Source organism: Dysidea avara, chromosome 4 (genome assembly GCF_963678975.1).
Source record: "Dysidea avara chromosome 4, odDysAvar1.4, whole genome shotgun sequence".
NCBI lineage: Eukaryota > Metazoa > Porifera > Demospongiae > Dictyoceratida > Dysideidae > Dysidea > Dysidea avara.
Genome location: NC_089275.1, coordinates 28,465,978 through 28,493,539, shown reverse-complemented (window position 1 = coordinate 28,493,539; position 27,562 = coordinate 28,465,978). Strand labels below are relative to the sequence as shown.

The 27,562-nt window shown below is 37.5% G+C and overlaps 2 protein-coding genes across 4 annotated transcripts in view; both read right to left on the bottom strand.

Annotated features, from left to right (window-relative positions):
- LOC136254625 (adhesion G protein-coupled receptor L4-like) overlaps positions 1-15,770 on the bottom strand; it is an 86,025-nt gene extending 70,255 nt beyond the window's left edge. Inside the window, exons 1-2 of the mRNA XM_066047369.1 lie at positions 15,631-15,770; positions 8,410-8,475 (exon numbers count right to left, since the gene is read on the bottom strand). Of these exons, the coding sequence (XP_065903441.1) occupies positions 8,410-8,470 (61 nt within the window). The 5' untranslated portion in view covers positions 8,471-8,475; positions 15,631-15,770. The remainder of the gene's footprint in view (positions 1-8,409; positions 8,476-15,630) is intronic.
- A 2,255-nt stretch (positions 15,771-18,025) lies between these two features.
- Positions 18,026-27,562, bottom strand: part of LOC136254604 (fibropellin-1-like) — a 176,871-nt gene continuing 167,334 nt past the window's right edge. For all 3 annotated transcript variants that reach the window (XM_066047351.1, XM_066047350.1, XM_066047352.1), the window contains exons 21-25: positions 25,503-25,544; positions 25,250-25,312; positions 25,147-25,189; positions 18,431-18,580; positions 18,026-18,379 (exon numbers count right to left, since the gene is read on the bottom strand). In XM_066047351.1, coding sequence (XP_065903423.1) covers positions 18,243-18,379; positions 18,431-18,580; positions 25,147-25,189; positions 25,250-25,312; positions 25,503-25,544 — 435 coding nt within the window. In that variant the 3' untranslated portion in view covers positions 18,026-18,242. The remainder of the gene's footprint in view (positions 18,380-18,430; positions 18,581-25,146; positions 25,190-25,249; positions 25,313-25,502; positions 25,545-27,562) is intronic.

Genomic DNA, 27,562 nt, shown 5'->3' with positions numbered 1-27,562 from the left:
GCATCTTTTGTGTAAATTTCATACGCGTGCTTGCTATCCTTGGAGAGTTATGCTGGTTTCAATTCTTTAAAACCGTTTATCTCGAAACTTCTAATGTGCGATTTGGATCGTTTTTCCAAAATCCAGTAACATAATTATATAGAATTTCCACTCACAAATCTATGAGTTATCATTCTAGTGTTCTGAATTTTCATTTATAAGTTAGGTATTAAGTGAGGTTAGCAACTGACAGCAGTGGCAGAGTAGTAAAGGGCTTGGGTAAATAGGTGTGGAGGTCCCTGGTTTGGACCCTGGAGAAATTTTTTTCAGACATTTTTGCACAGGTTTTTATACTTCTCAGTGATTGTTCTATTAGAGTATTTAGATCGTGCTTTTTTCAATGTTTGGATTTGCTTTATACCAAATTTAAAGTCACTCGACTAAAGTGTGTACAAGTTACTGCAAAGTGTGTAAAAAGAAATGTGTGAAAAGAAAATTTACATAAGAAAATTAAGAAGAAAAATATTAAGAAAATAAGATGAAGTTTGAAGGTACATATTTCAGTGATGGCAGGACAAGATTCAGCTCAAATTTGGAATAGGAGGTATCCTAACCTGAGGAAATTTCTGCAGCAAAATTGGTTAATTTTTGTTCAGGCACTATTGAGTTATGAATGTGCAAAAACAGCATTTCTTGGTTTCTGTAAAAGACACACTTGTCTGTCGCGTGTCTGCACTACTTGGCTGCACAATACACTATCATGTGTCCTTTTAATGCCTGCTTGTTGATATTTGTAAGCCATGTGGATGTCACTAGTAGCTGCTATACCTTAAGAAAAAAGAACTGCATCACAGAAAAAAATAAACTGATATTCTCTCAAAGTATAGCAGCCATCTTGATAACTAATCAAAACACAGAGTAATCCGAGCATGTATTAAAATATTTGTGGTGCCTAATTGTCTGGGTTGTGTAATAGAGGCCACACCACCTTAGGTAACCATGTATTGTTGTGCTTTATAGCAAAACTTGCATCACTTTTCTTTTTTCAATGCTACAGCACACCTCTAGTTGGCTTACCACATCCATGACAGATTCTGAGCTCATAAACATGCCATATTGCAGCTTTTAGGTACTACTAATTATAACTAGTTATCAACTGCTGCCATTCCTTCAACTCTGCCTTTACCACTACAATGTTAGTCTGGGTGGTGATTAAGGGTCGCTGATATTACGCATGGAGTTCACTACATATAGATTAATCGATTAATCAATTTAGTAATCGATGATTAATCGATTAATAAAATAATCAAAACTGAGAGTCCTACTTGTAACAATAATAATGGTTGGTGAAGCACTTGATTTGTGCTACGTATAACAGTTAAGCTGTAAAAAGGCAAGGTTTTCAACCTATAGTGACAGTCTCAGCCACACAGTGTGCGCAATGTCCACAAAATTTCTTTTATAATCTCACTACTGTCTCTTAGTATTATCTACAGTATTCATGAATAGTTTACAAAAGTTTCAACCTATTATGGTGAGTAGTTAAATGAACTAAAGGCATTTAAATTTGTAACCATAACTTTTGTTTTCCTTTGCCTAAAAATGGGATTCAGCATAAAACGTTGGCAAATCCACCAAGGTACAGTTTCAGCCCTGCATTCACTTGTGTCCACAAATACGAAAGCATTTAAAAAAAAAAGAAATGACAATATCATAAACAAACACACATGTGACATGCATAATGTTGTTAAAAATATATTCAAACTCTCCATGATCAGGTGAATAAAATGGAATATAGGTTTAATTGATTTGAGACTTGCTTCTCTTTTCGATCAAAAGTTGTGTATTTTTTCTTTGTATATAGCATGCATGCTTTCACCAATCTTATTTTAAAGTATACTTGTGTAAACTATTTGGTTTTTGCTGAGACAGTCACATTATTATGAAGGCTAGGTGAGTCAAGATCAATAATTGTATTTTCCAAATACTATCCCACTAGGTAGAGACTGAATTTGCCACTGAAAGATGGTCAATATCTCAGATCAGGTGGCAACAATATAGGCAACTGTAGAAGGAGGATGAATTCAACCTGATACACAGCTTATACATCACAGAGTAATACAGTATCTGCATTAGCCTATAGTGTCAGCAATGTTAGCATGATATCAAATATGTGACCCGCTGAGCAAAAATCAACTATTTTTGCGAAAACCAACTATTTTTGCGAATTCCATTTTTGCAAAAACCAACTATTTTTGCGAATTCCATTTTATTGCTACCTTGTTATCTATAGCAAAAAAGGAGTGGACAGCCAAAGTTTCAGCCTTTTTAATAAATACTCTTGGAGTTATAGTGCTAGACAGCTGGAACAGGAATAAACTTGATTTATACAACACCAATAAGGCAAAATAAATTAGAGGCATAACTTATGACTTAAATAAGCTACGAAGACAGAATTTGGCTCAGTCTGTTCACCATGAACTTGCACATCGATCAATAGTATCAAGACACACATGTGACCAAGAAAGTTGGCGTACCACATCCTAAGTACATTTACAGGAAGAAACAAAATGCAATATTCACGCAAATGTAGCTCCGTGATCCCTTCTCAAATTAGAATTGTATTTATACTGCAAATTCCCTCCACCTTCAGCACCCCACATATCAAGATTGTCTTGTCTAACACAATCATGAAATATGAGCCTTCAAAGTTTGGCTTTATTTAGGGGGCTTGGGTGGCTTAGATCAAGACACATGATAGTGTGTCGTGCGGCCCAAGAAGCCGGCATGCCACACCATGGGTATATTAACAGGAAGAAAGAAAATGTCATTTTCACACCTTTGTATCTTGGTGATCCCTTATCCGATTGTACCCAAATTTGCTTCAAAGTTGTCCGCCAACTAGGGGAGTTCACATTCCAAATTTGAAGGAAATCGCTCAATCCATTTCCGAGATACGAGCTGCCAATGTTTCGAATTTTTTTCTTGGTTTTTTTTCAAAGTGGATATAGTACCGGCACCGGTTATGAACGTGAACGGCTATTTTACCGGCACAAGTCCATCATTTGCTGGACTATCAAACAAACCAGTTGTGTCTAGGCGAGCTAGAGTTGGTACTCGTCCAATATGCCCCGAGCATTCGACTTTAGGGCATGCGTCTAGTAGGTTTCCCCGAGCATTCAACTTTAGGGCACGCGTCTAGTAGGTTGCCCCGAGCATTCAACTATAGGGGACGCGAAAAGTAGTTCCTTAGCGTTAGGGGTAGGCTAGGGTTCAGCTTTGGTTTCTTCTTCACTCTTGTTATATATAGAAGTCACTTCAGTCGGATGTTTATAAGGTAGAAACTAAAAGAGATGAGTAGCTGCAGCACCGGTGGTATAATTGTTACAAACATTGCTTATGAGTACGGATTCCAGGGTTCGAGCCCTCGCTTAGACAACTTTTTTTTCTCGCTTTCTTAGGTTTTTTGTACAAGTTTTTTTTTAATGCACATAACATTCTAAGTATTATACCCTCTACTGCCGGCAAAATAGCCGGAAAAACAGTGTAACCGGTGCTGGCTCTATATAACCTGCCTTTTTTTATCTTTTCCGTCTTTTTGCACACTTGCAAAAATTGCTATAAAACGCAAACGCGTACTCCGATTGCCTTGAAATTTGGCACACAGAAAGGGAGTCCAAAGGCGAATCCTAGTGTCAAATTTGGTGCAAATCCAAAGAAACAGTTAAGGATTTATGACCTATTATTCGTGTAAAACAAGATTGATTTGTTGTCACGCCTACAGGGTAAGCCGCTTCATGGAATGAGCTGAAAATCGGTTTGTGGATAGAGCAGTAGGAGTGTCTTTTGGTGGTTTGAAAGCAACTGAAACGAAGATCATGGAGATATGACGTGAAACCGAAGGTGTGTAACAATTGGGCGATCGAGATTCGTGAATAAAAATACCAATAATTTGCACGCCTACCTAGCAAACCGCGTAGAGCAGTGAGCTGAAAATCGGTATGTTGCTGGAATACTCATCCTAGAAAGTCCTTGCAGTAGTACAGAAGAATCAGATTACAAATCACTGAGTTATGATTCAAAAGCCAACTCCGTGTAGCAAATGCGAGATCGAGATACTATAGTAGAACAGTCACCATAATAGAGCATTCAGCTAGTTTATGACTTACTCAATTATAGAGTTCTATTACAATGCAAGTTATTCTGTAGGGAGTTCAGCTGCAAACAGTTACTCTTATAGACAGTTAGGCTAGAAGCAAGTCACCCTGTGGAGAGTTAAGCTACAAATATCACTGTAGACAAGTCACACTGAAGAGAGTTCAGCTATAAACAAGTCATGCACTATGTAGAGAGTTCGGGTACAATTAAGTCACTCTCTAGAGAATTCAGCTACACACAAGTCACTGTGGAGAGAGTTCAGCTACAAACAAATTACCCTGTAGAGAGATCAGCTACAAAGAAAACACTTTGTAGAGAGTTCAGCTACAAACAAATCAACCTGTAGAGCGATCAGCAACAAACAAATCAGCTTGCAGAGAGATCAGCTACAAACAAATCAACCTGCAGAGAGATCAGCTACAAACAAATCAACTTGTAGAGAGATTAGTTACACACAAATCAACCTGTAGAGATATATATATATATAAGCTAGAAACAAATCATCCTGTAGAAAGTTCAGCTACAAAAAATCACCCTGTAGAGACATCAGCTAGAAACTAGACACAATGTAAGGAGTTCAGCTACAAGCAAATCACCCTGTATAGAGTTCAGCTAATACAAATCAACCTGCAGAGAGATCAGCTACAAACAAATCTCCTTGTAGGGAGTTCAGCTACAAACAAATTACCCTGTAGAGAGATCAGCTACAAACAAATCAACCTGCAGAGAGATCAGCTATACAAACAAATCACCTTGTAGGGAGTTCAGCTACAAACAAATTACCCTGTAGAGAGATCAGCTACAAACAAATCAACCTGCAGAGAGATCAGCTATACAAACAAATCACCTTGTAGGGAGTTCAGCTACAAACAAATTACCCTGTAGAGAGATCAGCTACAAACAAATCAACCTGCAGAGAGTTCAGCTATACAAACAAATCACCTTGTAGGTAGTACAGCTACAAACAAATCAACCTGTAGAGAGATCAACTAATAACTAATCACCATGTAGAGAGTTCAGCTACAAAAAAATCACCCTGTAGAGAGATCATCTAGAAACTAGACACAATGTAAGGAGTACAGCTACAAGCAAATCACTCTTTAGAGAGTTCAGCTACAAACAAGTCATCCTGTAGAGAGATCAGCTAGAAGGATCACCTTGTAGAGAGTTCAGATATGAATAAATCACCTTGCAGATAGTTCAGCTACAAACAAGTAACCCTATAGAGAGATCAGATCACCCTGTAGAGTGTTCAACAACAAACAGATAACCCTGCAGAGAGTTCAGCTAGAAAAAGTCACTCTGTAGAGAGAATCTTGTAGAGAGTTCATTTACAAGCAAATCACCCTGTATAGACTTCAGCTACATTTCAAGTCACCCAGTAGAGAGATCAGCTGCAAACAAGTTATCTGTTATAGGGAATAATTGACATGTAATAATATATATGTATTATATATATATAATTTGTACAGTTAGTGATGAAATCAGAATTAGTTTAAGTATTCAAAATCTGCTTCATTTTTTTCTTCTTCTTGTGGTAAAGAAAAAAAGATAGGTCAAGAAGCCCCAAAGCCGGCCATAGTGGTATACAAATACAAAATAATTGAAATCTAATCCAAAACAGCCAAGCTGTAAGAAAGAGTGCAGCCCTCAAAAAGGCTATGGTGAAAAAAGATGTGAAATTCAAGGTGGCGGCCAAGAAATGGCTGTGATGGTAGGTTAATGGTAAAAATTTTAATAACGACAATTCAGGTGAATTTTGTGCCAAGACCAAGCGGTACCAAATTCACCTGAATTGTCGTTATTAAAATTTTTACCATTAACCTACCATCACAGCCATTTCTTGGCCACCACCTTGCATTTCACATCTTTTTTCACCATAGCCTTTTTGAGTGCCGCACTCTTTTTTTGCAGCTTGGCTGTTTTGGATTAGATTTTTCTTTTCACACACTTTACAAAAAAACATTATGAAATGCAAATGCATAGCTCAATTTTCTTGGTCTTTGGTATACTTTAAGAATGTATTTTGGCATAATCACGTACCATATTTGGTGCAATCTGATTAATAGTCATAGAGCTATGGATGATTATTTGTGTTAAAAAGGCCAACTTGTCGTGCCTACAAGTTAAACTGCTTATGGGAATAACTTAAAAATTGGTAAAGCTTTTGTGGTTTAAAAGAAATTGCATTGACAGCTATAGAGTTACAAGGCAAAAACTGTTAAAGTTCGTAATTTCAGTGGAAAATCTAGAACGTTCTATGTGTGTTCTATTAGAAATTCTCAAAAATGTGTGCTCTATTAGAGTATTGTAAAAGTAATCAAATAAACTCTGTATACAATACTATTCTCTACTATTCCATCAAATCAAAGCCGATATTATAGCCATTTTGGTACAGATTAGTGGGGTAGTACACTACTAATAAGACCTACTTACGCTAATCGTCACCACCATAATCATCATAATAAGTACTGTGCTAATGAAACTTATGACAACAGTCTGGAAATCGTATTCTAGCATAAAAGTTCAGGATTTGCTTTGTTAAAAATTGAGCAACTGCAACTTATCACATTTCACATAAAAATCAAGATACTCTAATAATACCTAACTTGAAAGGAGTTTAAAATACTATTGCAAATAAATACAGGCACTAAATATTTATTACAACTTTATATAGCCGTGAATAAGCAAGCACAAAATTATTTTATTTTATTTATTAAGGCTTTACAGCACAAGTGCTGAAGGTCTGTGGGACACCTGGTCCTACAGCTTGTTTAAGGCTATTACAGAAAGTATGATTGCAAAGGTGGAGAAAGGAGAAAAAAATCCATGACTGGACCTGGGTAGCCTCAAACCTGCAGCCATCCGATTAATACTCGAATGCTTACAGGAGTCAGCCAGGCAGTCACGATGTTTTCTCCTTGTTAATTTCACGTATATGCATCCATAGGATCCCTAGAAAGCGACTTATTATCTCAAAGTACCCCATGTGGAACCAAATGGACATTAGTTTATTTATTAAGGCTTTACAGCACAATGCTAAAGGTCTGTAGGACACCTGCTTAAAGTTGATTCAGAAAGTATGGGGTGGAGAAAGGAGAATAAAAATCCATGACTGGACCTGGGCAGCCTCAAACCTGCAGCCATCTGATTAATGCACAAACATTTACAGGAGTCTCCTAGGTGGTCAGGATGTTTTCTCCTTGTCAATTTCATGTATGTGTATCCTTATATCAATACAAATTGGCTTTGTATGGTATCAAATCTGTAGGTATTTTTCTGTATTGGTAGAGCACTAGTTTGTTTTATATCATCTTCACTGTATGTATGTGTAGATAAGAAGAACAATGATATGAGTAAAAACAAACCTCAAATCCAGTTTATATATAGTTGGCTTTGGGTATATAATTATGTATATTTAAAAAATTATCACACCTGTGGTTCAGATCAAGTGCCGCACTGTGGTATGCCATGGCAAACTGTGGTAAATAACTGATATACCATGCTTTGTACACTTACTATACATGGTGTAACTTCACGCATATAGTGAAATCCTTATCTAAACAGTAAACAAGTCTCTAATGACAAGCGCCTAAATCAACCAACATTTATTCACCTCAGCTACTGGAACAAATTTTGATAACTCGTCTCCTTCGTGGATAACTCACTAATTCCAACTAGGTTGGCATGAAACCGCTAAGAGTCTAAAACGTCTGATCCACCTAGAATTTCTACTGATTTCAATCTCCTCGAGGTATTGTTTCACTATAAATCATTATCTATAATCGTTTCATACATGGGGTGTAGAATATAACAGTTATAGCATAACTATTCGGGATACGACTAAATATACGCACTCTCATTCGAGCGCTGCATGCTCTCGTGTGTATATTTTAGTCATATCCTTGTAAGCATGTTATAATAACTATAAAAAAGTGAAATCCATGCAAAAACATCCAAGCTCTATAAAAGGGCATGGCACTTGGTGAAAAAAGTTGTGAAATCAAAGGTGGCGGCCATGAAATGGCTGCAATGATGGCTACAATGACCAGGATGGTATTGTGAAGTTGGGTTTAGGGTGATATTTTTGGCCAAAAATATCCAAACCTCTATGATCTCAAATATACAGTACAACCATACTGTATGACATACACATCTGAAGATATCACACTGGAACAGCTTACTGTATATTATAACATTTGAGGAAGCCTATACTATGTACATTAATGGAATTTTTATATAACAGAGTTAGATAATGTAATATTAACTAACCTTCTTGAATGCTGATTTTAAAGGCTGACAAAAGCATCCACAACAATAATGTCATTTTCATCTTTCCTAAATAACATAATTATGTAGATATCATATTTATTACTGTCTGACCTACTATGTATCAAATAATATATACTTATATGACTAGTATATTTAAAAATTATTAATGGAAAAATGAAGTAGTGATCCAAGTGATAAAATGTAGTGAAACAAGAGAGCTTTGAGAAAATCCATTGTTATAACAATTATTTTGTTCAATGCCAAATGAAAGTAGGGATTTTCCCACCAAGCTATACTGTAATACCATCATTCATCTCTTGTTTCACTAATTTTTACCACTCAGATCCCTATTTCATTTTAAAATATACTAGTTGTTGATTTTTCTTATAGCTATACATGTGTGACTGTTCTATTAGGATGACTGCTGTATTGGAGTATCTCAAGTTGGCTATTCACTATTTCATGTTTTCACTGTGCTAACATTATAAGCTAGACCAATAATAAAGGGTGTAGTCACTATGATCATGTAAATAGATTGTTAAGAGTAGTCTCTGCACTAGATCGCTTTTAATCTGTCAATGAGCGTGGCCTTGATCCAATCATTAAGTAATAGGTATATGCTGAGCATAAGTGCTTTAAATAATTTTAAATTTGCTGCTCAAGGAAAGTGATGATATGGAAAATTAATGCCTCAATATGGTTTCATTGCATGAAGAAGAGGATGAGCAACCTGTTCGAAGATAAAAGGAAAGACAAGGCCACAGAAGGTACACACTCATTAGAACCCCATAAAGGACATACCATTGGTGAATTTGTTATTGTGGCATAAAATAGTGGCTGTGTGTTACTTCATTGAGCTTCCATCCTTGCAACTGTAGTCAGTCAGGCAGGCAAGCAGACAAAAATTTGAGTTTCAGTGATTTTAAAAAATTCTATATCCAGCTGCCTGTAGCTAAGTGTTTTCTTGTTTTCAATGCTGTATTTGATGTTAGATGGACTAATATTATTCCGTATAGGTGATTTTTGTCGTGGAATGATTACAGAATTTTAGGCGGTATGCATCACTCTTGGGGGGGGGGGGATCCCTACTTAAACAGTACTAAAGCACTAGAGAATGCATTGACTGGACAGAGTGGAATGAAAGTCAAGTGATAAAAGTGTTCTGCATGTGACAATTTCAAGAGTAAGTTTTGCAATATAGCTAGATAGATACTTATATTCAATCAATGCACCATTTGTAACAGTGTTAATATAGCATGCATGTAGCTCTAGCTACAAACTGAATACATTTTTTTTTTGCGTAACATGTATGCAATACAAATTTTGTGCATGTACCACTAATCATTTCTCTGTAAATTATATGTGGTACTGCATAGAAGGCAGTGATAAGTAGTTGAAACTGATCTCAGATTCAATCTCAGAGTGTCCATGTTTAACACTTTCCTTGGGGGGCATGCCCCCAGACCAGCAGTATAAGATTTTGCATTGTCTACATTTATAATGTTACAATGTATGGTCTAGAAGTATTCTACCTCGGAAAATGAAACCCTGAATATCAACACTCTACATCACTTATTAACATTAATACATGGGCATTTATATGAATGCTTTATTAGAGTATCTCAATTTTTCAAACCAAATTTCAATAGAAGATGAGAATGAAATCCAGAGGTCCAATTTGGGCTCTCAAATCACTTCCAAATAAAGGAGAACACAAATGATGAACTTTCACAGGCTTCCCAGCTCAGTACACACCATTCCAACAAAGCCATATGGCATAGAATGGCACCAAACCTCCACTCATGGCTTCACAGAGTCTGATAAAAGCTTCAGATCTGCAGTAACCATACACACTAGTTCTGAAGAAAAAATAGAGTGGAATGTGATAGTGTATCAGGCCAGCAATCCCTTTGTGGTAAAAACGTTAGTTTGATTTTGTGCGTGTTAGCCGGGTTGTCTCAAATCCAGTCACAATTGTGATTCATTCAAACAAATTAAAGCAAAAGGCTAATTAACAAAAGCCTAAATACAAGCCCTTGCTGCATGTACAGCAGTGGTGGAGGAAGCTGTCCACAATTGGGGGGCACTTACACAATCAACAACCAGGTATCCCAAGACAGAATGTCCATACCTTCCAAAGTCCATGCCTAGTGACAGTAGAAGCTACAAACAGTTTGCACATTTGGAGCCCATCTTCATATGGACTCCTATTAGCAAGAGTTTATAATGGTGTAGGGAGAATATCGAACTCGCTATATCCAATGAAAAATGAATCCATAAAGTAGCCCGCATATATTTGTGTTCTCTCGTAAATCTGACCACTGTTGATAGCAGATTTAACTCCTTCTTAGTTTGGTCGGGTGGTCCGCATTGAATCCCTATGGCTAAAACCCCATCTACACATGTCACTTTCACTATCAGTTTCAACAATGGCGACCATGATGAAATCTCATATTAAGACGGGTTAAGATGTCATGTGCGAAGCTGATACAGTATCTATGGCTTTCCAGGTTAGTTGGCTGTGTCTTTCTCTTTGCACTAAGTTCCTCAGCGCATTGTGCCATAGTTTCTCGAGTACACTGTTCCTTTTACTCTGTAGCTTCATTCTCTCAATGTGTACACTGTATGAGCACCCACTGCACTTATAATTAATCACCAATCAACACAAATCACAAAGTTGTTTGAACGATGCCATAGAACTTTACGGGCTCATTTTTCACAGGGTATAGCATAGTTCAACACTCTCCCTACACCCTTATAAACTCTTGCTAATAGAGTTATATAAAATGTGTTATGCATACCTAGATAGCTATTGTGTGCTAGCTTATTATCCTATATAGCTATTGACTATGATACATACTGTATGTAGTGCACCCCTGTTTACTTATTCCAATACTCCTCGCCCTCACTCTGTTGTACCAACTGTGGCACCTTTCATGTCGAGTGATCAACACGTCACATGATTTATATTGGAATCAATCACAATACCTCGGTGATCACTTATTAAACAAAATGTTGGCAGCTTCATCAATGTACTGTACATTATTAGTAACGATTAATCTTTTCACACAGTAGCACTGCTGCTCTCCAATTAGAATACTCCAATACAATAATTGCTGTGCCTATCCACTTTACTCATTAACATGTTGCTGTAGTCCTGTATGCCATTATAACAATCAGTTATCTTCAGAAACAACATCCACGGATTTGATTATGGTTTACAATTGGATGCATAACATGATTCACTCAGCTGTAAGCTGTGTATCTGCGTATGTAACAGTCACGAGTACTAGTGATAGCACTCTCCCCTTTCTATGTATTTGCTCTGCTTCTAATATTTGTACACACACGTAACTCATGTTTGCTTCATGGTACAGAAATGAAACAAACATGAAGAGGCAAATCCATTGGCATATTAAATATTTTAATTTGACTCTTTCTTCACCATTTACTGAAACAATCAAAACATGCATAAAATTATTAATGTATGGTACCGCTCAAATGTAACTTCGTCTCATGATAGTGCAATGACTGAAAATTAAGCTAATAAAAGGGTGTGGCACCCGTTTTGCTTACGGGTATTCATCCTATTTCATTTGGGATGAATCTCACGAGCAGCCATGCCTGTCAATTAGCTCATTTTTAATCATTCGCACTTGCACGAGACAACATTACGTTTGAGCGGTACTGTAGCACGTGTTTTTACCAACGCAATGTACTGTATTTCAATGGCATTTATCTCTTAGAAAATGATGTTATATAGCAATGTTTTGAAGTTTGATTAAAATAGAAGTTTCTTATTCAGTAAGAGACTCGTGGCTAACCATGTTAATTAATTAGTTATCCACACCAAGAATTTATTGTTAATTTGTTAACCACTAAAATATTGTCAACAAAACAATAGCATAACCAAACCAGCAGGTTCTTCACCACCCTTTTCCGGTGCTGGAGGGTCAACTGGAGTGCCAAGGCAGGTATTGGTGACTTACTTTCCTAGAAAATTGGCTGCATTGCTGCATGACACAACAAGCCAGCACCATTATACAGTGAATTTTGCTAGCTGTCTTTCTCCACTTTTACTTCGTTTACATGAGGCATGGTGACACCAATCCATTGATTCTCCCTTGTGGTATAGACTTGCCTTGAAAAGTGCCGTTTCAGTGACTAAGCCTTGAGAGGAAAGAAAATTAGCTTTCCCATGCAGCCTTGTGCGTGACACCATCACTAGCAATGGCGCGAGGCATAGCTACGATGTCCTTTTCACTGCTGACAGACCATTACTACAACTAAAACAGAATTATGTAAACAAGTCGGGTTATTATAGCTTGTTCGGTTGGAATTGGCTATTTTGGCATGCACAGTGCTTTATAAAGGTTCATTTTCTCTGGGGCTCCCAATACACAGGAAGCCATCTAGTAACCTGGACTGTCTTGAAATTGCAGTTGCTTTTAGCTGCAAGTTTATACGTAGAATGAGAGTAACTTCAGGATGCTTTGTGGTAAGCAAATATGTTTACACAGGTCAATGCAATGTTGTATACTTATAGGCAAGTGGTTATCTCAAGTAAGTAAAATAAATTAAAAATTAGCAACTTATAACAGTAAACAACTAATTAAAAGTGGAGGTGTCACAATGATGCTATAGTACCTAAGGTGGAGTTGTGGTTTCAATTATGGCACTGTTATGCTGACTTTGAATTAGTTAATACTTTTGAGTTGGTGACACAACAATCTTAAAATTGTTATGCTAAACTGAGCATAGTAACTACACACTTTAAAGTAAGAATGAGTGCATTGACGGTGCGTTATTTACAGTTTCAAAGTATTCTACATAGACAAGTCTTTAAAAGACCATAAAATGACAAACTTACATAGACGTAATACACATGATAAAACTAAGATTTCCACAATGATCAGCATATCGACAAACTCATACAAAGGATCATCTTCATAGGAGCTCATGTGATGGAGCAAATCACAAATTAAATGCACGCTGTTAGTTTGTGCCAGGAAATTTAGGGTGATTTTTACTAGTATACTGGAAAGCCTACTGATGGGTTATGACCTTGAATGAGGTTATTGCTATAATAGTAAATTGGTGCAAATGATAGATAATCATGTGATAATGAAAATAATGTTTAGTTGACTAAAAAAAAACATGCAAGTTCGACTACATATGGGTGGGAAATAATGAATCTGGCCTTAACAAACTTCACACCTAACTGCAATGCACAACAAGGAAATACCAGAGCAATAGAATATAGCTGCAGTGCAGTAGCTAGCACAGTGCCATTGTTGCTATTATCTTTTACCAATTGTATTGTACTGACCTAAAAGGAACAGAACAGACCATGAGCCTGTACGTCTACTCATTGCATTACATGAGTATATCTAAGAAAACTGGTCTTATCACCCATGACAGCAGATTTCATTTTATACCAAGAACACCGTGGCAAAGCTAATAAATTATCAAATTTCACAATCAGCTATAGACTTGAGTTTGCTGGCAGCTTATCCACAGTAGTGAGCTGTACAACTGATCTGGGGCCTTAATGTAGCTCTGGCCAGCCTGGGGATGACTGTACAGCTCCATGGTGTTGAACATAGGCCTGTGCAGAGGCGTAGCTAAGGGGGGGCAAGGGGGGGCATTTGCCCCCCATCACTAAATGACTTTTTTAAAACCTTCGTAACAAGTTTACCAGTATTAAACTGACACACAAATGACTGTAAATTATGTACACTACTACGCGGTATCACCACTGCAGGGGTTGCTAGTGAATGCGCACACACAACATTCAACTCGCTCATGAATCCATCAAACGAAAATATTAGAGACATACTTCTATATTTAGCCTAGATTACTCGCGTGATAGAACATTTTTGAATCTAAAAAGAGTGACCCGCTTCTCCGCAGCAGGAGTCACAACTCACAAGTGACAAAGGAGACCAGATGATGCTACGAACCTGCTGCCTATGAGGTGATAAAGTGTTAGCTAAATAAATGTACCAAGTTTATTTTATCGAATCGATCACACTGGACCTTTGTATGTATGGCAGTGCAGTCTGTTTTTTACTTTGTCAGTCAGTCAGGTGGATCAGTCAAGCTTACAAGTTCTGCTAGCAAGACAGGTGGGATTTCGTGCAATACATGGCATTTGAATTTCGCCGAGTGAAGTGAGTGAATACGTCATCCTGTCAGCAGTGTGCTAGGACTGCAGCACAGGCTGTGGCTAACGTAAAGTAACTTGTATTTGCACTAAAGTATTAGCTCTACCGGACTGGATGAATTTGTTGGAGTACAGTTGTGGCACGTGCGATGATGCTCGACGAATATAGCTACCTCGATTGGAAGCAGTCAGTACTGAAATAGTTACGTAGCTAGTTATTTAAGCGGTAATAATACAACACCGTATGTTGGCTAGCCCCCCATTGGGTCATTAACCTTTTTTTTGCAATCATGAATGATTTTGAGTGTTTCGTGGGGGCATGCCTGCCTCTCCATCACCTTCTGGCTAGCTACGCCCCTGGGCCTGTGCTGAAATTTTCATCATCATTTTAGCCAGTTTTGAGACCTGAACGGCCCATGTTTTAGCCTAACTCATCCCCACACATTCCTCTTATGTAGTTTATTGTGCAAACTCCTCTTGCCCTCCCTGCCACCTAGTACCACCACCCCTATTGGAGCTCGCCTGATACAGTCAACATGGAATAAAGGCGAAAACGTCAGCCGGTTGGCTACTTGTGGATCCTCTGGAAAGTAAGGAATTGGTAACTGTAACATACACATTGTAGCATACATACTTTAACTTATTGATTGTAACGTGTTCTGTGATTTACATCCTAGGCAAACCAGCTGTGCTGCCTGCCTAGTAATTAATAATAAAGAAAGAAAAAAATTGGAAATGGCGTAAAAGCTTCAACCATTGGTGAGCTACAACACATTAGCTAAATAGAATTTCTCGAACAGACTAGATGGTCTGGTGTAGCTACTCCACAAAGCACTTTATTAGCTAACTAACTGCTAGTTTACTGACGATTACAGTTAGACTACTGAGGCGAAACTGGCTAGCTAGTTAATTATCGATGGTCAGAAGCATATTGATTTCGGACTGTGTACCAGTAACTACAGTGTAGTTAATAATTATGAGTCTCACATATCAACGTCCGGTCACAAAACCACATAGTTACAATTGCCTTGTACAAAGCCATAGACAAAGCTTACTAGAAGACTTGGACTTTTCCGCGCCTTCCTATCCGAGTTAGTCCGTTGGGTAGGGATAGCCACCTCTAAATACCTTCGGCCTTCGGTTAATCAGTATTCCGCCAGCTAAGTGGTTAAACTCAACCACCTGGCTCTCTCACACCTTACTTGTTAATTAGTACATAAATATGCCGGCTGCTAATTAATTTGAAGGCTGTAAAATAGAAACCATACTAGTATACTTTTTGTGATTGTCTATGCATTTCCTATGCAGTGTGTCTGGCCATATATGTCAGATACGATTGTCCAAGTAGTTAATGCTTGTCAAGTGATGAAGAAAACTATAAGATCCCAGGCAGCTCACATAATCACATTGCCGTCTCCTGCTCTTACAGGATTTTTAATTCTAGAGTTTCCCAGACTGGTTTACCTAAACTGAACTTTCTGCATGCTAAAGCTAAGTATTACTTTTGTATTGTAGTTTAATAGTGTAAGTCTTGCCCTGTGAGTATCAGTGCATGGTACGCCTGAGTCTCAACCCCTGTACTTACGTATATATATTATGTTGTATTGTCTTAAAACGTCTCTCATCACCGCTACCTACATATAGCTAATTTCATGCCCAGACTGCCTTCAGATCTGACCACCTTTTCAGTCTACTTTTGTACAGGGGCGGGAAAGAAAAGGGTCTGGACTGTCCGGTGTATCTCCAACAGCAAGACCAGTTTTAGTTTTGTACATTACATATACAATTGGGGCAAACCTTAGTGAGCCTGCCATATGAGAATATAGGTGTGATAGATTCATGTTGTTTACTGATTGCTTGAAAGCACCATAGTTCATCTAGCTACCTTATAAGGAATAGAGCCTATCATCAAACAGTACAGCCAATAACTCACCCAAGTGCAATCTACTATATATACCATCTAAGTGCTAACCATACAAACCATGTAGCCTACTGTTTAGTAGTAATATCTTGCAGACTTTTACTTATACCTTTTTGAGATACTGACTGGTATGTAACATTTATACACTATTTGTATGTCATGCTCTTGTGTGTGGATATGCTGTAACTTGATATACAGTGAAACCTGCATAATATTGAGAACACTTTGGGACCAACCAAAAATTAATGTCAAGGCAGTGTCCTGATTATTTGAAATACTTTGGAACCATTACCAGTCCGTGCCAGATTATGCAGGTGTCTTCATTTTCAGGTGTCCTGATTAACAGGTTCCACTGTACTCAAAATAATATCACAGGTAATTTGTGCCTAACCCTCAACATTATAGTTATATAATTATTGGTTTCCTGTTATTGTTGCAAACTATCTGCAGTTGAGAATATGTACTGAGCTACATTGTAGAATGTCTATAAACTGTCAGTACTGAATAAGTCATCACTATCCTTGCAAGCAAGACTCGATCGCTACATATAAAGTAGGCTTACCTTGTCAATGCTATGCATTCACCTATATAGTTAGCATCAGCCAAAGGAGGCTGTTCTTCAGCTGTGCCATCTGCCCTGTGCCCTACAGTTCTTAAACTTTGGGAACTGTTCATGAGTACTGGCTACCAAAAGGATAGTTAGCTATAGTCTTTAATTTCACTACCCCGACCTTAACTTTCTGTAAAGACCATTTCTAAAACATTCATGGAAATTTTTGGATGATTAGGGGCATGTGGATTCAGTGGAATGGAATGGTGGAAAATCATCCTGTAGAGAGTTCAGCTAGAAGCAATCACCCTGAAAAGAGTTCAGCTACAAACAAGGAGAGTTTCAGCTACAGTTATGTAAGAAGTCACCTTATTAACTACAGTATGTGATAATCATTCAGTGTTAAATATACAAAATAATATTTAATCAGACAAAAGCTTTATACACAGTTACTTCCTTTGTTCCACAATTCCTGCAGTAAAGAAAAAAACAAGTTAAAAGGAAGCACCAAAGCCAGATCATGGCCAGCTTTGTGGCTTGCAATACAAAAAGAAGTGATATCTAAACCAAAACAACCAAGCTGTAAAAAGTGCAGCCCCCAAAAAAGCCAAGGTGAAAAAAGATGTGAAATCCAAGGTGGCGGCCAAGAAATGGCTGTGATGGTAGGTTAATGGCAAAAATTTTAATTACAACAATTCAGGTGAATTTGGTGCCAAATCCTAGTGGAAGAGGTAATGCAAATTCACCTGAATTGTCATAATTAAATTTTTTGCCATTAACCTACCATCACAGCCATTTCTTGGCCACCACCTTGGATTTCACATCTTTTTTCACCTTGGCCTTTTTGGGGGCCGCACACTTTTTACAGCTTGGCTGTTTTGGTTTAGATTATATATTTTTAGATAGGGATAGTACCTATCAATTGTATACACATGATGGTGGGTGTGCTATTGCTGACCTCAAAATAATAGAAGCCTAGTTTATTGTTTGAAAGTGCAATAATATTGTCACTGTCTGAACAAACATCTAAATAACAGCACACATTATAACACTAGTAACTATTATGTGATTGCAGCAATGTGTGTAATGTGGCTATATACAATGTGTAATTCTTGTGAATAATGAAGCATGTGCAGTATACATTGTGATTGGGTGAAAATTGTTATATAAAAACATATATACAGTCTAGTATAGAACTATAAACGAGATTCTTTGGTAATTTCTTCCGTGTGATGTTTTGAGCTTTGAAATGTTGACACAGATGCTAGCACTGATTCACTTCTTTCTGATACAAAATTTGTCTCATCATCACCAGTAGGATTAGCTACACACACTACAGCAACATGCAATGCACAGTTGCTCTGAAAATTTACTATACACTTACAAATATTTGGTGACTGCAATTGTGTAGCAGTACCAAAGCTGTTTGACTGAGAAAAGTCATTACAAATGGCATCATTGTAGTTTTTCAGTACAGCTGAATTAATTGTGGTCTCAGCCTCCACAGAATAATGGCTATCAACATGTCCACTTTCTATGGAAATGAACAAAGAGTGCAAATACAGAATATACATGTACTGTAATTTGTAGTCAGTTCGCGCTCACCTGAGCCCCCAGCAAAAACAGTCCTGTATGGCTTTGTACTGGAAAAAGCTTGCTTTCATGTTGTATATATGTTTGTGTGTCTGAATTAAATGTAAGGGATATCATAACTCACCTTCCTTGCTTGTTAAAGTGCTTTTTTGATTAACAGTTGTAGCATTTAAAGGGTTTAACAGTGCTACTAAATGTTTGAGTAGCTGGACCATGTAACAAGAGTTATTAACTATAGAAACCAGAGCTCAGGTGAACGTGAACAGACTATTTGCACTAATACAAACTGTATATACATCTGTATACTGTAAACTGTATTCGAGATAATTTAGTTGATGAATTCGATGTGTTGTATTTTCATGGACAACCGACACAAAAAATATTTTACCAGTGAATTTCTGTATAATATGTAATTAAACATGTAGCCATTCACCTTGATGCTGTATCTGCAGTCATCACACCATCAAGATTAGAAACTAGCATCATTTATCATTACAATTGACAAAAAAAAGTGATTTAGCCACCTGAGTCTTCTCTTTTTATTCATTAGCTAACCTACTTTGCCTTGATTAAGCAGGATTTGTGTTAAAGGTAATGCAAGAATAGAATGCTATGTGAATAAGTGCTATATAGGAGTGTACGAGATTGAAATACTCTAATCGAGATACTCCAATAGAGCAGTCACCTAACTACTCTAATACGGTAGAATACTCAGCTGAAATCTAAGTTGGTTGTGCTTTGTAATTAATTCAATATGGTTGAATTAACACAAATGTATCTATATATATGTACATATGAGTCCATTTGAGATGCCTTTATTTACTGATGTATCTATTTGCACAGTATCTTTTTGCTATTGACATAATTATTATATTCCACTACCACACCCTATTCCACTACATATCTACCACTGAAAATGCTTTCAGACTCAATCTCAATGCCAGTGGTGGAGGAAGCTGTCCACAATTGGGAGGGGGCACTTACACAATCAACAACCAAGTATCCCAAGACAGAACGTGTCGTCCATCACCTTCTTAAGTCCAGTTGCTTAGCAGTAGTAGAACTTACAGTTTGATTCTGCATACGTTTTGGAGCCCATCTTCATATGGGTCCCTAATATAAAGTAATATTTAAAAACGTGTTATGCACACCTAGCTAGCTATTGTGTGCGAGCCTTATTATGCTAGCTATTGGCTATGACTACATACTGTATGTAGTGCATCCCTGTCTAATCCAAAACAGCCAAGCTGTAAAAAAAGTGTGCGGCCCTCAGAAAGGCTATGGTGAAAAAAGATGTGAAATCCAAGGTGGCGGCCAAGAAATGGCTGTGATGGTAGGTTAATGGTAAAAATTTTAATAATGACAATTCAGGTAAATTTTGTGAAGCGGCACAAAAATTCACCTGAATTGTCGTTATTAAAATTTTTACCATTAACCTACCATCACAGCCATTTCTTGGCCGCCACCTTGGATTTCACATCTTTTTTCACCATAGCATTTCTGAGGGCCGCACACTTTTTTTACAGCTTGGCTGTTTTGGATTAGATTTCATTTCTTTTTGTATTTGTATACCCCAAAGCCAGCCTATGGCCAGCTTTGGGACTTTTTTAACCTATGTTTTTTTTCTTTACTACAGGAAGACGAAAAGATGAAGTAGATGTATATACTTTGAATATTTTATCAGTAAATGTACAAATTATATATATAATACATATGTGATCGGATTTGCGAAAAGGGGTCTTCCACACACATCCAATTTGCCAACTTTGACAATTGATAACTTCAGATTGGAAAGAGCTATTGTCTTGAAATTTGGGCAGTGGTGATTTCTTTGCAGCTGAACTCTCTACATGATGGTTTCTTTGTAGCTGAACTCTCTACAAGGTAATTTCTTCTAGCTGATCCTCTACAGGGAGATATTTTGTAGCTGAACTATCTACAAGGTAACTTCTTCTAGCTGATCTCTCTACAGGGTGATTTGTTTGTAGCTGAATTTTGTATAGGTGATTTGTTTGCAGCTGAGCTCTTTACAGAATGGTTTCTTTGTAGCTGAACTCTCTACAAAGTAACTTCTTCTAACTGATCTTTCTACAGGGTGATTTGTTTGTAGCTGAACTATCTACAAGGTAACTTCTTCTAGCTGATCTCTCTACAGGGAGGTTTGTTTGTAGCTGAACTATCTACAAGTTAACTTCTTCTAGCTGATCTCTCTACAGGGAGGTTTGTTTGTAGCTGAACTATCTACAAGGTAACTTCTTCTAGCTGATCTCTCTACAGGGTGATTTGTTTGTAGCTGAACTATCTACAAGGTAACTTCTTCTAGCTGATCTCTCTACAGGGAGGTTTGTTAGTAGCTGAACTCTCTACAGGTGATTTGTTTGTAGCTGAATTCTGTACAGGTGATTTGTTTGTAGCTGAATTCTGTACAGGTGGTTTCTTTGTAGCTGAACTCTCTAAAAGGTAACTTCTTCTAACTGATCTTTCTACAGGGCAATTTGTTTGTGGCTGAATTTTCTACAGGGTGATTTCTTTGCAGCTAAACTCTCTACATGATGGTTTCTTTGTAGCTGAACTCTCTACAAGGTAATTTCTTCTAGCTGATCTCTCTACAGGGTGATTTGTTTGTAGCTGAACTATCTACAAGGTAACTTCTTCTAGCTGATCTCTCTACAGGATGATTTGTTCGTAGCTGAATTCTGTACAGGTGATTTGTTTGCAGCTGAGCTCTTTACAGAATAATTTCTTTGTAGCTGAACTCTCTACAAGGTAATTTTTCTAGCTGATGTCTCTACAAGGTAGCTAGTTTGTAGCTGAACTCTCTACATGGTGGTTTCTTTGTAACTGAACTTTCTACAAGATGACTTCTTCTAGCTGATCTTTCAATAGGGTGATTTGTTTGTAGCTTCACTCTCTACAAGGTAACTTCTTCTAGCTGATCTCTCTACAGGGAGATTTGTTTGTAACTGAACTTTCTAAATGATGGTTTCTTTGTAGCTGAACTCTCTACAAGTTAACTTCTTCTAGCTGATCTCTCTGCAGGGTGATTTGTTTGTAGCTGAATTCTGTACAGGTGATTTGTTTGCAGCAGAGCTCTTTACAGAATGGTTTCTTTGTAGCTGAACTCTCTACAAGGTAACTTCTTCTAACTGATCTTTCTACGGGGCAATTTGTTTCTTGCAGAATTTTCTACAGGGTGATTTCTGTGCAGCTGAACTCTCTACATGGTGTTTTCTTTGTAGCTGAACTCTCTACAAGGTAATTTCTTCTAGCTGATCTCTCTACAGGGAGATTTGTTTGTAGCTGAACTATCTACAAGGTAACTTCTTCTAGCTGATCTCTCTACAGGGAGATTTGTTTGTAGCTGAACTCTCTACAGGTGATTTGTTTGAAGCTGAACTCTCTAAATGATGGTTTCTTTGTAGCTGAACTCTCTACAAGTTAACTTCTTCTAGCTGATCTCTCTACATGGTGATTTGTTTGTAGCTGAATTCTGTATAGGTGATTTGTTTGCAGCTGAACTCTTTAAATAATGATTTCTTTGTAGCTGAACTCTCTCAAGGTAACTTCTTCTAGCTAATGTCTTTACAGGGTCACTAGTTTGTAGCTGAATTCTCTACATGGTGGTTTCTTTGTAACTGAACTCACTACAAGGTAACTTTTTCTAGCTCATCTTTCTACAGGGTGATTTGTTTGAAGCTGAACTCTCTACAAGGTAACTTCTTCTAGCTGATCTCTCTACAGGGAAATTTGTTTGTAGCTGAACTCTCTACATGATGGTTTCTTTGTAGCTGAACTCTCTCAAGGTAACTTCTTCTAGCTGATGTCTCTACAAGGTCACTATGTAGCTGAGCTCTCTACATGATGGTTTTTTTGTAACTGAACTCTCTACAAGGTGACCTCTTCTAGCTGATCTTTCTACAGGGTGATTTGTTTGAAGCTGAACTCTCTACAAGGTAACTTCTTCTAGCTGATCTCTCTACAGGGAGATTTGTTTGTAGCTGAACTCTCTACATGATGGTTTCTTTGTAGCTGAACTCTCTACAAGGTAACTTCTTCTAGCTGATGTCTCTACAATGTCACTAGTTTGTAGCTGAGCTCTCTACATGGTGGTTTTTTTGTAACTGAACTCTCTACAAGGTGACCTCTTCTAGCTGATCTTTCTACAGGGTGATTTGTTTGAAGCTGAGCTCTCTACAAGGTAACTTCTTCTAGCTGATCTCTCTACAGGTAGATTTGTTTGTAGCTGAACTCTCTACATGATGGTTTCTTTGTAGCTGAACTCTCTCAAGGTAACTTCTTCTAGCTGATGTCTTTACAGGGTCACTAGTTTGTAGCTGAATTCTCTACATGGTGGTTTCTTTGTAACTGAACTCTCTACAAGGTAACTTTTTCTAGCTCATCTTTCTACAGGGTGATTTGTTTGAAGCTGAACTCTCTACAAGGTAACTTCTTCTAGCTGATCTCTCTACAGGGAGATTTGTTTGTAGCTGAACTCTCTACATGATGGTTTCTTTGTAGCTGAACTCTCTGCAAGGTAAATTCTTCTATTGATCTCTCCACAGGGCGATTTGTTTGTAGCTGAACTCTCTACATGGTGGTTTCTTTGTAGCTGAACTCTACAAGGTGATTTTTTCTAGCTGAACCATCTCTTTCCATAGTTGCATGAACTCCATACAAGGTAACTTCTTCTAGCTGATCTCTCTACAGGGTGACTTGTGTGTAGCTGATCTCTATACAGGTTTCTTATTTCTAGCTGATCTCTTGAATTCTCTTCAGGGTGACTGCTCTATTAGAATGACTGCTCTATTAGAGTATCTCGATCTCGCACTTGCTGCATCAAGTTGGATATTTTTTTTTTTCAATTTATTTAAACAGGGAAGGTAGCATCAGCAAAGCTGTTTTTCAGGATTTCGTGTTATAACTCCGTGGCTTTAAGTCTGATTCTTCTACACCATTGATGAGCCTTTCTAAGATGATTACTCCATCTGTACAACGATTTTCAAAGCATTACCCCAAGCGGTTTATCTGGTAGGCGTGGCAAGCAGTCGTTTTTTTATTAGCTAATCTCGATTGCGTAATTGTTACACACTGTTGGTTTTTTCGTTGTATCTTCCTGGTTTTTAGCTCGATTTCTTTCAAACCACAAAAGGTTTGAGGTTCAATAGTTAACCTATTCACCCACTGATTTTCAGCTTCTTCCCATACGCGGTTTACCCTGTAGGCGTGACAACATATTGGTGTTATTTTTCGTGAATAATCGCTCATAACTCTTTGCCTGTTTATCGTATTCCAGCCAAAGTTGGTACCGAGATGCGCCTTTATATCCCCCTTCTGTGTGCCAAATTTCAAGGCAATCGGATATGGTGTGCGAGTTTTATAGCAGTTTTTGTAAGTGTGCGACAAGAAAAAGAAAAATAAGAAGAAAAAAAAAACGAAGAAACTGAGCCAATTTTTGAAGTCGCATATCTCGGGAACGCGCGAAGCGATTTCGCTCAAATTTGGAATGTGGAGTGCTGCAGTTGGGGGGAATGTCCACAGCAAAAATCGTCTAGTTTCATCATGGAAGCACAGAGCTACGGAGGTGCGAAAATTGCGTTTTCTTTCTTCCTGTCAATATACTCACGGGTGTTACGCGCCGGCTTCTTGGGCCGCACGACACACTACCATGTGTCTTGATTATCTATGGTTGTAGCAACGGTGACTCCTTTTTGTCGAGTGAACAGTAGTAAGTCACGTGATTTACATTGGAATCAATCACAATACCTCGGAAATCACTTAATAAACAATGTCGGTAGCCTTCCATCAATGTACTGTACATTATTAGTAACGACTGATCTTTTCACAAAATAGCACTGCTGCTCTCCAATTAGAACAATCTAGTACAATTGCTGTTCCTATCCAGTTTACTCATGAACACGTTGCTGTAGTCCCGTATAACATTACAACAAGAAATATCTTCGGAAACAACATCCCTGCCGACTGGTCACGTCTTTTTACAGAGTACAATTTAAACCAATGAACTTTAATTTTGCGTGCAAATGTATAGGAATCGATTGTGGGTTACAATTGGATGCATCACATGATTCACTAAGTTGTAAGCTGTGTATCTGCGTATGTAACAGTCACTGAGCTGTGTAACATTAATGTTAATACCCCTGCCATTCCTCTGTATTTGTGCTTCGAATTTTCATGCATGTATGATGCTGTGAATACTGCAAAGTTTCCAGCCAAATTTGGGGGGGTACTGCCCCCCTTACTTTTCAAATAGGGAGGAACGTGCCCCCCAGTCCCCCTGCCTTTGCTCAATACATTCAAATTTCAAAATTTTTCTGTGGGGGGCATACCCCAGATCTCATAGTATTGGCATGCTAAGTGTGTTTTGGACATGAAGTTACAATTAGCTAATGAGTTCCTAAATGACAACCATTCCACATGGCTTGCAACATTTATAGTGACTATTAATACAAAATTTAAAACAAATTCCAAACATTACAGTGGATTTCTTACTTGCATATTGCTTTGCTTTCTTTGAAAGAGCAACATCATTACTCTGCATCAAAAGAAAGAATCATTTAAAGGATCAGTTTAAAGGTCCACAGGAACCACTTACAGACAAGTGAGAACTGTGAGTTCCTGAAACACTACTCCATTTTTTACGCAGAATAATTAGTAGCTGTAATGAAAATTAAAAAGCAAATATATTTACACCCTGTTTCTATTAGCTGTCTTTTGTATTTTGTAATGCTAGTGAATTAGAAATAGCTGCATGAATATAGTGAAATTTGTAGTATTTAGTTTATTTACAATTGTTTCTCAGCCATGCCATACATGTACATAATAATGTATAAACTTAATATACATACCTTTTCATTTCGTAGTACATAGATGACCAGGATGAACAACCCCTTTTTAGCAAAAAGACAAATTATTAATTTGCTTCATAAAACATCAAGATTAATGGTAAAGAGTCACACAACCAAGAAAATAAAAAGTGCACACCACAAATGAACATGGGAAACCATTACTATGAGTTGTTTACATCAAGAGTTCATAATATTTGCACCATATTTCTTTATTTATAAACCGTTTAAAATATTTCATTGAAGCTAGCATCTGACGAAAATTAATTACGTGAAAATTTTTACCAACGTAATATTAGAGAAGTTGTATGAATTCGGTTAACTGCTTTCTGGCCACCTGGATTGAGGCTTGGCCATTGGCGTGTCAAGCATATGTCTTTGCTTCAGTCTTTTAAAAACAAAGGCCTCCCTCATTCTAGGAGAGAGGGGAGCTGTCTCTGTCTATTTCGTCGCACATTGGTAGCTAATGAAGCTATTCCCTGATAGACAGCTACTACAGGAAACATTAAATGAAGTATATATGTACAAATATGCAAGTTGCATGGAATGAGCTTCTAGCTACAGAAATTCCACTCCAGTCCATTGCTTGATTGCGAGTTGATTTGTGATGGACAACTTCTGTATCTGGAGTGCAGCCTCCATGGAAAGTAGACGCCACACTTCAGTTTCGCTGCTTGTCATTCTCCTTCTCCTATATACAAAAAAGGCTGTATAGAATTAATAAAGTTACGTAATTCATTGTTAAAAAATTTTCGTCGCTTGAGGATACAGGTGAAAATATTTTAACACAAAAATTTAACTCATGAAAATTTCTCGCAGCTTATATTTATAGAAATACGGTATGTGGAAGAGTGTCTAACTGCCTGTATGGCCTGTACAAACACACTGCTACAAGTTCACTTTTGATCATATGTACACCACTAGCCTGATTCTCCTGATAACAGAACTGTTGATAAAGGTGATGATTGGTGTTGATAGGGTCAAGCCTTTCTTCTAAGAGAAGCCCGAGGTTACTTTTACTTGCAGCAGTGTGTTTGCTGAATGTACTCCAGTTAGACACTCTCCCCCTGAACTCTTGTTTACATGTAGCAACAGTTTTGCAATACTCACTGTAATTCACATTATAATCCACCAGTTTTAACACCTTAGCTAGCACCTCAGCAACTTTATACTAGATACAATCATTTTTTATATCCATAATACAGTAGTTCGCTCACCTAAAGCAAGGCATAATAATTGGTGCTAAGAAACTTGGTCGATTCATTGCAAATTCCCTGATTAGTTTGGTATCATTTTATCGTAAGATTTAAATTATGAAGCCATTTGATTTTGCTCTTCATTTCTTGACCCATCTTATTGCTATTCACATTATCAGTGCAATAAAAAGTTTAATGTTGAAAAACGGTAGTGTAAGTGATAAATAACAGTTTGGCAGATTCTTTATGAAGATGCCAACTTGTACTTTGCTCATGAACAATAACCTTGAAAGACACTGCCTAGGCATAATAGCTATTGTCATATAAAGGAAATATGTAACAAGGCCTGTGAAAACAGGGCATGTGGGCACATAAAAATTGCCTACTTTTTCGAACTTTGATGCATCATAACTTCGTATACATTATTGCTTGGCCATGAAATTTTCAGCACTTATTAAACGATTTGTTGGTTTTAACATGCAAGTTACAGAAAAATATATTCCATCACAGAATTGAGATATGAGATGTTATGTGTTGGGGTGTAGTTTGTGCCCACATGCCCTATTTTCGCAGGCCTGGTCATTACTATGATTATTGTAGAAGGAGATAATAATACTAATCATAATGCTTAAAGTGCTGAGTGCACTGACATGCTCCTCTATAGTATGGTTAAAATTCCAATTGCTCCAGCGAGGTTTGTAAAACTCAGCAGAAGAGGAATCAGTTAAATCACAGTACCGGTAATTCACCACTTACTATATACCAAATCAAATATTCTTCTAAACTGAAGAAGACTAGTGGCACCAACAAGCAATGACCAAATCATCCGCCTGCGATGAGCTTTACTGTGATGTACTGTATATGCTG